The 10226-nt window shown below is 41.4% G+C and overlaps 1 protein-coding gene across 1 annotated transcript in view; it reads left to right on the forward strand.

Annotated features, from left to right (window-relative positions):
• The window catches only part of POLQ (DNA polymerase theta), a 56252-nt gene that overhangs the window by 40977 nt on the left and 5049 nt on the right, over positions 1-10226 (forward strand). The window contains exons 24-29 of the mRNA XM_032098437.1: positions 1515-1633; positions 2226-2410; positions 2765-2876; positions 4446-4570; positions 6055-6208; positions 7947-8062. Of these exons, the coding sequence (XP_031954328.1) occupies positions 1515-1633; positions 2226-2410; positions 2765-2876; positions 4446-4570; positions 6055-6208; positions 7947-8062 (811 nt within the window). The remainder of the gene's footprint in view (positions 1-1514; positions 1634-2225; positions 2411-2764; positions 2877-4445; positions 4571-6054; positions 6209-7946; positions 8063-10226) is intronic.

Consider the following 10226-nt stretch of genomic DNA (forward strand, 5'->3'; position numbering starts at 1 on the left):
CTGTGGCAATGCTCAGGCTTGCAGCAGCTTGTCAGAATGGCTGGGGAGTGTGCTGGTTTCTTGAGAGTCTTCCTTGTAGAGAAGAGCCCATCAAAGGAATGGAGTGTCTGCCAGACTTGGAGAGGTCTGTTTCTCAGGCTGACTTTTCCTACATTTTCACACATTCCTTAGTTAAGCAGCCACTGTGTTATGAAGATGGGCAATCCTAAAGGCACAGAAATGACTGCTGGCACAAAAGAAACTGCCATCCAGCCAAGTCTGATAGGCCTTCCAGGCTTTGGTCCAAACTGTCTATTATCTTACTAACTACTATTGCTACTCTTTTCTCCTGTTGTAAGAAGCTTCTGACCAAAGGAGTGTAGCTAAATTAGGTCATAGTATAAAGCCCTTACACATTTAACTAAACTGAGAACCTATGGGGAACAGTGTGATTTTCTGCAGTACCCAGACATGTAATTGTCCCTCACCTTTATTTCTTTTGAAAATTTATTTCTGTGATTTTTGTGCTTTCATATCATTGTTCCCTACCATTCCTGAAATGACAATATTTAAGAAGAAAAGGAAGTGCACAAGGGAGAGCATGATGTCTTTTCTGTGCTCTGCTGAAACTAGTCTTGATCTCAGAGATACCTTTTCATTTTGATAAAGAACTTGCTCAGATCCCTGATCCAAACATCAAGGGCTTATAAAATCCTTTTGCCTTCCAGTGAAGAGCCCCTTGGACTGTCTGGTAGACTGGTGCTGATGGGAGTATGTGATGTGAATGGTGTCAGAGCTGTGCACTGTTCAGTGGATATGCTCATGGATACAATTCCATCTGCAGCTACAAATAACTTGGTGGGACAGGAGACCTAAGCAAGCCCTGAGAGGATGCAGAGCACCTGGGTGACACTGTAAATTTTTGGCCTCCCAGAAAAGAAAATCAAGTAGCTTTGGGGAAATTTTCCCCACAGTCTTTCAGGAGGAAATGTGCAGTGTGGTATGAGCACATCTTCTGCAACTTCTGCTCTGTTTTCACAGGCTTACTTGGGAATGTGTGTGCATGTGCAGTAATGAGGGTGATGTTGGGGTGGGGGATCTTTCTGCCTCTGCTAGGTATGGCCTGGTGTGTGCATTCTGCAGGGGAGAATGATGTTGAGAGACTTGACACTCAAGGTGGAGTGTTGAATTTTTAGGATTCCTGTGACTCTGTTGTCTTTCTTGAATGCGCTCATCACAGATCTGGGGCCATTCATCTTACCTGTTTTAGAGTGGAATGATCCAATTTCTGAACTGAATCCTGAATGTACTAGGAGATCTATCCCTAAGTCTTTTCAGAATCAGTAAATCCCTTTCAGGTATTGATGTGGTCTCTGTCCAGTTCCCCCATGGTAAAATCTGGGTATGCATTGTCCAGAAAAATGGAATAGAGGCCACTGTCTCACTTGTTTCATTGATTCTTTGTGGTAAAAATGATTATGCATCTCTTAGTATTTTAGAAATTGGTGAAGGGCAGTCATTCTTTTTCTCCACAGATGCACAAAGCATTCCAGTATTTTGCCTAATGGGCTAAAGGTTCAAGCTGCAAACAGATCCGAAGAAAGAGGAATACCATTTTCTGTTAGCATGAGGCATGCTTTTGTTCCCTTCCCAGGTAATGCCCAGGTCCTGTTCTGGAATTGTTAAGTATATGGTTAGCAAAAAATCCTAAATGTAATGAAGGTTTAAGAATTGGTAACAGTATATATGTGTCTGAGCAGCCTACTTGGAAAACTAGTGCAGTAGTTAGCATGCCTTCAAAATTATTCACAAGACTTTAAAAGAGAGAGTTTCAGTTGGGAAAGTATTCAAATGATATCATTCACATGTTCACAATTTTATTTCCTCTTTAAGAATACCTGTTTTATAAAGAGGTAGTAGCTAAGGCAGCTCTTAATACACAAATTGCACTCTACCTTAGTGTTCTTTCTATCCAAGTGTCAGTTCTGACATCGCCTGCTCTGTCTCAGATGCCTGGACAGATACTTGTTTCTTTGGTTTTGATGGATTCTAGCTGTAGTGACTGGATGTAAAGCAGGCAGGCCTGAGCATTGGGGAAACAGGCAAGAATTTGTCTGATAGAAATTGCTGTGAAAAACTGTCAGAGCAGAAGATAAAGGATGGGTTCAGTCCTTCTTGCTGGCAAGTTGGATGGAATATTGGAGTAATTTATGAAATAATGCTTTCTGATAACTTCTTGACTTCAGGTGGCTTAATCTTGGCTGCTGATTACTCTCAGCTGGAACTGAGGATCCTTGCTCATTTGTCTTGTGACTGTCGCCTCATTCAAGCCTTGAATGGTGGTACTGATGTCTTTAAGAGCATCGCAGCAGAATGGAAAATGATGGATCCCGAAGCTGTTGGAGACAGGACCAGGCAACAAGCTAAGCAGGTAATTTCAGGAAAAAAACTCACTAGCAGCTTTCTGGGCAGGAAGGTTCAGTGTTCAACACATTGTGGAGTCACAGTAGTATGTTTTTCTGTGTGAGTTCAGCCATGATTGTTCAGTAGTTGCTTTGTCCGTCCTCCCACTCCCACTACGTTGCAACTGGAGCTGTCGGGATTTTGGGGGATGAGGGTGGAGAAAAGCAGCATGGATGGCTTGGACTCAGAGAGGGTCTCTCTTCTTGAATACTTGCCCTTGTTTCCATACACTTGTCTGCCAGTGAATCACATTTTGTTTTGGTTCTGCTTTCTCTGCATGGCTGACCATACGGCTGCGATTCTTCACCCTGTCCTCTGGCAGATTTGCTATGGAATCATCTATGGAATAGGAGCAAAATCTTTAGGCGAGCAGATGGGGATTGATGAAAATGAAGCTGCCAATTACATTGAGTCCTTCAAATCAAGATACACAGGTTTGGATATGGCTGTTTGGGAGCTGGGTGGTGGTGGTGGTTGTTGTTTTTAATCCCTTCTCTCCATGTCTCTTCAAATCCTAAATTTGTCTCAACCTACTACTCGTATCTCTTGAAAATGCTTTCCATTTTGAAAATGTCCAGTGCATGAACGCAGCAGTTTAATACTCTGTAATGTTTTACTCTCTGGTTGTAGTCACCTTTAGGACTTTGTTCTTTACTTATTACATTTTTTTTTTTTTTTTGTTATTTTGATAAAATAATAAGCCCTGAGGAGTCATTTTAAAGCTCTTAAGTTTTGGGATGAGACACATGGTTTTTCTTATTAAAACACAGCTTCAAATGATATGCTGTGACAACTTTAGACCATGCTTAAAATTTTTAAATATAACCATTTCTTTCTTCTGCTCTTGTCTTCTGCTTTCATGGAGTTCTAAACTGTTTTGCATATTGCCCTTTAATTTTTATCCAGCTGCTCAGAGTAGCTCTCCCATGTTTTGTAAAAAGACATTGTTGTGTTTCTAAGAAGCATGTTAATTTTTAGGAAAGCTGTAGAAAGAACAGAGCTGTAATCAGAAAAAGAATGGAGGGCAAATGGGACAAGAGGCAGCTAGCTCTAATCATAGGACTTGAAAGTGAGCTGGAAAACTATATTCTGGACATTTAGGGTTTGTTGCTTTAGGAGACAGATGCAGAGAAATGGTTTTCTATTAACAGTCTGTTTAGTCTCCATTAATTTCTGAATAGTCTCTCCTTCGTGACCATTAGGAAGGACTTCCTGTGTCCTCTCTCTTGGCACATGTGCATGCATGCAAACTGCATGTACCTTACACTGTAACTTCACTTCTCATGGATTTTCACTTGGTATGTGTTGCCAGGCTGACTGCTAAATGACATGCCTAATGAATTGACTGATGCCATCAATCTTGATTTTGAATAGCTCCTTTTACATCTTATATTTTGTAAACATGGAAAGCAACTGTCTGAAGTTAACTTTCCCCACTTTCGTACAGTTGTCACCTGAATTTGCAGTGCAGTTCATTCTTCCCTATCTCACCTTTCTTTGACCTAAGTTTCTCTAACACTCTCAGTGAATTTGCTCCTTCCTTGCAAAGTGCAGGTGGGTGATTTTCTTTCATCCTAGAATCTGAAGGGACACAGCCTGAAGTCAGGCAGCCTGAGGCATCAAGGGCTCTGGCTTCTGCTTTCAATTTGTTCCCTCCCTACTACTTGTCTTTCCAGTGCTGGTCCAGGTTCTGACCTCTCCATTATCAATAATACACGTATGACCCTCTGTGCCTGGGCACTGTGCAGAATGGATTTCCCACCTCCTTGTGCACAGCCAGATATCCTGACACTGTGCACTCTCTTCCATCTCAAAAGTCTTAATAGGTTTTGCAGCAGAGCTGAATGAGTGATCGTGTGCCTTTGTCCACTGATGGGGTCCAGGAAATTTGAAGGATTTCCTCTGTGCTGCTTGGCTGCCCCAGACTGCTTTCAGTGACCCCACTGAGAAGTCAGTACAGAACATCAGCTGTATTCCAGAAAACTTTCTCTCTTCTTTCACAGGGGTTCAGAAATTCTTGAGGGAGACAGTGCGGAGCTGCAGAAGGGATGGGTTTGTGCAGACCATCCTGGGGAGACGGCGATACCTGCCAGCTATCAAAGATCCAAATCCCTACAGCAAAGCTCATGTATGTTGAGTGCCATGCCTTTTTTTCTTTAAATATTCTTTTTTAGTTTTATTTTTGAAATACCAGATTTCTTCGCATAGCCATGTCTGCAGTTTTACAAGGTTTGTGAGCCATCTTAGTCATGACCTTCCACTTCTTGCTTAGTTCATTGTTCCCTCAGTCATTCTCTGAATAACAGCTTTTGTCATGTCTTGTTTGACGAAAGTCTTCTGTGACTGGGTGTGCAGCTGTCATCACTGTGCTAACCTCACTTCAGAACTCCCACGTTGGAGCTGGAGTGAGTAATTTATTGAAATCAATGGACATGGTTTTAAAAAGCCTCCACACAGTGATACACTTTAACTCTTCAGGCTGAGTTGCTCCCACTCAGCAGTCTTTGTATGTTACACGCTGTCAGCATTTGAACAAGACAGGGCATTTAAGTCCTGTATTTCTGGATATTTGTTCCTTTTCTTATTTTCCCTGAAAGGAAAATGGCTTTAACTTCTTAGATAAATATTTACTTAGTATACACCTTTGCACTAGCATTAATTTTTTTTTTCCAGGTCATTTTGGACACTTCTGCCATAGCCTCTACTCCAGTAACAGTAAATTGACCCCCTAGGGAGGTCTTTCTGTGGGGAGGAAGCAGTATAGTTCTCAGTAGGAAGCTGGATCAAGTTGTGTGGAATTAAAGACTAGGGTAGAAGAGGGAGGAAGTGGGGGTGTTTGTACTCCATATAGTTCACAGGGAAACAAGGAGGCTTTCAAAAAACTTTTGAAAATATTTTGGACCATTTGATCTGAAAAATACTTCCTCAGGAAGCTTTGTAGATTCATCTTCTGTTCAAATTTGATTTAGTCTTTAAAATCATATTAAAGACCAGTTAATGAATTATCTTCACTTTCATTCATCATCCTCAAAATTCTTTGCACATGTTTCAGCTCTAAACAAATAGAGAAGAAGCTTTGAATACAGTTTTCTTGTCTGAGGAGGGGACTAGTAGAGAAGTTGGTTGTGTTGAAAAATAATGGTGGTCTGGTGTGTTTTTGCACAGCTGTAATGCTCTGGCAGTCAGGATTTAATGTGGCAGACCAGATTGTTAATCCACAAAGTCCAGTTACTTGCCTTTGGTTGTCCATCCCTTTGAAGATAGGCAGAAGTGTCTTGTGGTGCTTGGATTAACTGAGATTTTTCCACTCCCTTTGAAACTCTTACCATGTGTATATGCTTATTCTTGTGGATTGTGACTCTTGCAGGTTATTACCTGCAAGATATTCGTTACTTTTAAGTTTGTGGAATTTTCTCAGGCGCCAGTAGAAATTTTGTGTCTGAAGCTAGTCTATAATGTGCTTTTCTTTCAGGCAGATAGAACAAACTCTTCATTTGGAAGTTTTACTATGTGTATATTTGGCCATGTATTTATTATTTTTAATTAAGTACACGTGACATGCTGGATTTGGTTTTTTGGGAGTGAGTTTTGAGAACAACTGTCTCTGTTCAGGCAGAGCGACAGGCTGTGAATACAACTGTTCAGGGATCTGCTGCAGATATTGTCAAAACAGCCACTGTGAATATTCAGAGACGCCTGGAAGCTTTCTCCTCTGTGTTCAAGTCCCATGGACATCTGGAGAGCTCCTTCCAGAGAGATAAGACCGGTATGGATGCCTCTTCTTTGCACACTGGAGCATGATTTTCAGTGTTACTAATGTTAAAAAAAAAAAAAAAAAAGCCTGAAAAAAAGTTAGTGCCTTTGGTCCTAGCGGTGGGAGATGTTTTATTTCCTGGCAGTGGTAAGTCTGTGTTTAAGGGGCAAAAAAGTCATCAGGAAGGAGGAAGAATGCTCAACAAACTAAAGCAAATGTGACCAGAACAGAGAGTCCAATTACCTCAGAGCAGATCTTGCAAAGGTTGGCAGTGAGAGTTCCTGTGTGATGTGGTCTGTGATGCCACCACAGAATTGTTCAGAAGTGGGAAGGAGGAACTGAGCAGACACTCTGGCTTCAGAGGCACTGAAAAATTTGAGTGGGACAACTTCTGGTTCCAAAAATACATTTTTTGGTTAGAATTAACTCTGGAATTTGTTGGCTAGAATTTGATGTACAGAGACTTCGTGAGAGTATTATACAAAGCACTTATTGGCATAAGTTTTTTTTGGCGCAGATAGCAAAGCTGTGCTGGGGTGCTCATTCCCAGAGGAATGCCACAAAGACTTTTTTTAGCATAATGTAGATGGTGTTTTGTTCATCAGGCGTATTTTAGAAAGACAGGAGATGGAGAGCTATATTTCTTTGACAGTTCTTGTGCTTCAGTTGAAACATGCAGCTGTCTTAATATGAAGGGTCTTATTTGGAAACTAAATAATTAATTGCCAAACCTCTAAAAATGTATCAGGGAGTTTACTTTGGAGAGACCAGATTCAGAGGTCAGCTATGAGTAGAAGGCACGTGCTTGGCACAGCTTCATGCCCCTCCTAGGAGCAGAAGCCACTGACCTTTGGCCAGTGTAATTGTAGGGAGGTGAGTAGATACATTTGTGGCAGTTTTTCCCTACTCTGATACTGAGTGTTTAAGGAACTGGAAGGAATTCTTTTTCAGCAAGTTAGAAATGCCTGTGCCGTCAGAGGAACATCCTGCGTTATGTTGCTGCTTCAACATTGCTGCTTCAGTGTGGGGCTTGTGTGAGGAACTGATGATGGCTTGAAACCCTTTCTGTGAACTGAAGTCCTCCTGTCAGCTAACCTGAGAAATAAATAACTTTTGAGTCTGTGTGTGAGGTTGTGTTTGTTTATTTTAAAGTACCAACAGCTTTTACCATTGAAGGGTTTGTTTTATTTTTTGTCAGGGAAGGCTTACCAGGATCTTGGTTTTGTCAGCTGCTTACTTGTTTATTCAATAATTGCTCTTTTTTTCCTTCCTCTGTTTTACTCAGGAGCTACAGTTTCAGAAACTGCATTTTGCAGGAGGCTTACTGCTTTCTTAAACTTACCATTAAAATGTTTCTGGAAGAAAAGCAGAATCCTAATTCATTCCCAGAGAGAATGTTGTAAACCAGCTTCTGATTAAACTTCGCATGATTTTGTTTAAAATTTATTTTTAAAACAGATGGTTCAGGAGACACAACTATCTCTTGTTTCCATTATGATTCATATCTTTATAATGTAAGGCTGAAATGTGTATATCTAAAACACTTTTCATTAACATTCTTTCCCTCAGTAGCTGTACAAATATTGATAGAACAGCAATGATTTGTGGTTTTGTTTGTAGGCATGGGCTTTTTAATTTTAAAGTTCCTCACGTTCTTTTTCTCAGCATTAGGAATGTGCAAAGGTTTTTGATACAAGCAACACACTTTTTTATGATGGTACCTAACAAACTCTGCCCTTCGCCTGTGCAGGAAGGCTGTTGAGGAGGAGAAATGCAGGGATGTTACATCCCATCAGAGGAGGCTTCTTTATTCTCCAGCTGCACGATGAGCTCCTCTATGAAGTTGCAGAGGACGATGTCATCCAGGTACAGCCCTGCAGTTCCTCTGTCAGCTCTATTGTGTCACTGTATTTCAAACAAGCCTTCCTTCTAGGAGCTCACATTCTCTTCCCTGGATCCCCTCTCCCTGCGTGCTGAAAGGTCTGTGAAAACAAAATTCAGTTGGATATAAAAAACATGTTTGCATGCTTGATCCCTTGATTTTCAGACTCAAGCCATCCTCATGGCCAAAGTTCACTTTCAGCATGTGTTTTGTTGTTTATAACAGCAGTTCATGCAACTTCTCTGTGAGGCTTGGTGAGTGAAGTGGCTTAGTATTGGTGACAGGTGTAGGGGGAAGTGTTTCCTTATCTGGAGGTATTTTTGCCTCCCTGTTTATGCTCTGGTGCCTAACTCAGAACACGTATTATTACAGCTGTGGTTTGTACTCTGTGCAGGGAGAGGAGGATTCTATCCTTTTGGTACTGCTTCCTCATTCCCTACCTACTTGCCTTCCTGGTGCTGGTTGGCAGCACGGTAGATACAAGGAATGTGCTCTGTGGTTTTAAAGTGCCTTTTGTGTGTGTGTGTGTGTGTGTGCATGCTCTTCCTCCCTGAAGGCACTCCTGTGCCTGGGCACAGAGGTGTCTGTGTGACAGCTCTCAGGGGCAGGTGTTTGAGCTGGGTGTTGGCAGCTCAGTGTTTCCCAAGTCCTGAGCACAGGGAGGCTCCCAGGCCGTGCTTCCATATCTTGGGATACCTTGGGGATACCTTTCTTCCACTTCTGCACAGGCACATTGTTAATGACAAAAGGTGACTCCTGAAGACAAGCAGTAACTCCTAGTCTGAAAGAGCTTTCAGCACTGCTGACTGGCCTGAGTGTGCATGTATATATTAATAAATATGTATTAATAAAAATATGAAGATATACATGAGTATAGCTATTAATATATATATATTAATTTAAATAAAAACAAAAGGGTTGATATTTTTGTCTTGAATGTCAGCTCAAGGTTTTTCTCATTTTGCCAGCTTTGTTCAGACAACTGCTGCTTCAATCCAGGCAGGCTGTTTTTAGAGACAAAAAGGCTCGTAATATTCTTCCTGTAGAAGACTGAAATCCCCTGAGTATAGGCTTTAACATCTTTAGATACTGACTCCAGTTTATCATGGTGTTCTCAGGAGAACTGGAAAATGGATGGATTTGCTTATTATTTACTGTATTCTATTCTTTTCATGAACTACCTCAACTTCAAGAGCAATTATTACCAGCTTTTCTAACTTCCTTCAGATATATTTCTCCATAGATTTTTCTGGGCAGTTGCTTAAACCAGCAGGTTTTCCTGTCTCCCCTGCAGCACAGCTGCTGTCCCTGGTTCTAGGTGCAGCAGCCCTAATCTGATGTTCTTTGCTGGTGCCATATGCTGGACTTGTGACCATTCTCAGAGAATCTCCTTCTGTATGGTTCATGTTTCTTTTGATATGCTGGGCCCCAAACTTGGTCAGGGCTGGAGTGGTTTGAATAGAGTGGAAAATGGATCTGTGTGCCATGCAAGCAACATTTTCTGTGTTCCAGAATTTCATTTCCTTGTTTTCTCACAGCAGTGTGCCTTGCTTAAGACCTGTTCAGTTTTTAATCTCTGATAACCCCATTTTTTTCCTGCCCAGGCAGTTATTTTTCATCCTATTTTGGAACAGTAGATTATTTCTGTCCTAATTCTCTACCCTGCTTCTTTCTGCTCTATACTCATCTGTGCTGAATTACATCCTATTTCAAAGCATTTTCTAGGTTATCACAATCATTTTGAAATGCAGAATGTAGGGGCACAGGGGTTTGGAAGACAAATCTTCCCCTAGTTCTTAATGCTGTTGTAAATGCTTGTGCTCTGAGCTCCTCGAATCCCCTCCTCCATTACCCAGCAAAAACTATGGAGGAATTTCTATGGTGGGTACCTATGAGGAAATTATGAAAACACATGGAAGGGTCAGAAAGCTTGAATAGTTCCCTCTGCTGACAGAGTGGCTTCTAGCTGAGCTGAGGAATCACTGTAATTTAAAAGTGTCTTTTCACTCTGCTATGGAAAGGTTCATGAGATGGTGTGGATTGGAAGATTCATTCAAATAAGCAATCCAGGACAGGCTGGATTCTGCACGGGTCTTGGGGGAGGAAAGGGAGTACCTCTATCCAGGGCAGGTTTTTACAGTCAGGGGA

Source organism: Corvus moneduloides, chromosome 2, assembly GCF_009650955.1.
Source record: "Corvus moneduloides isolate bCorMon1 chromosome 2, bCorMon1.pri, whole genome shotgun sequence".
Classification (NCBI taxonomy): domain Eukaryota; kingdom Metazoa; phylum Chordata; class Aves; order Passeriformes; family Corvidae; genus Corvus; species Corvus moneduloides.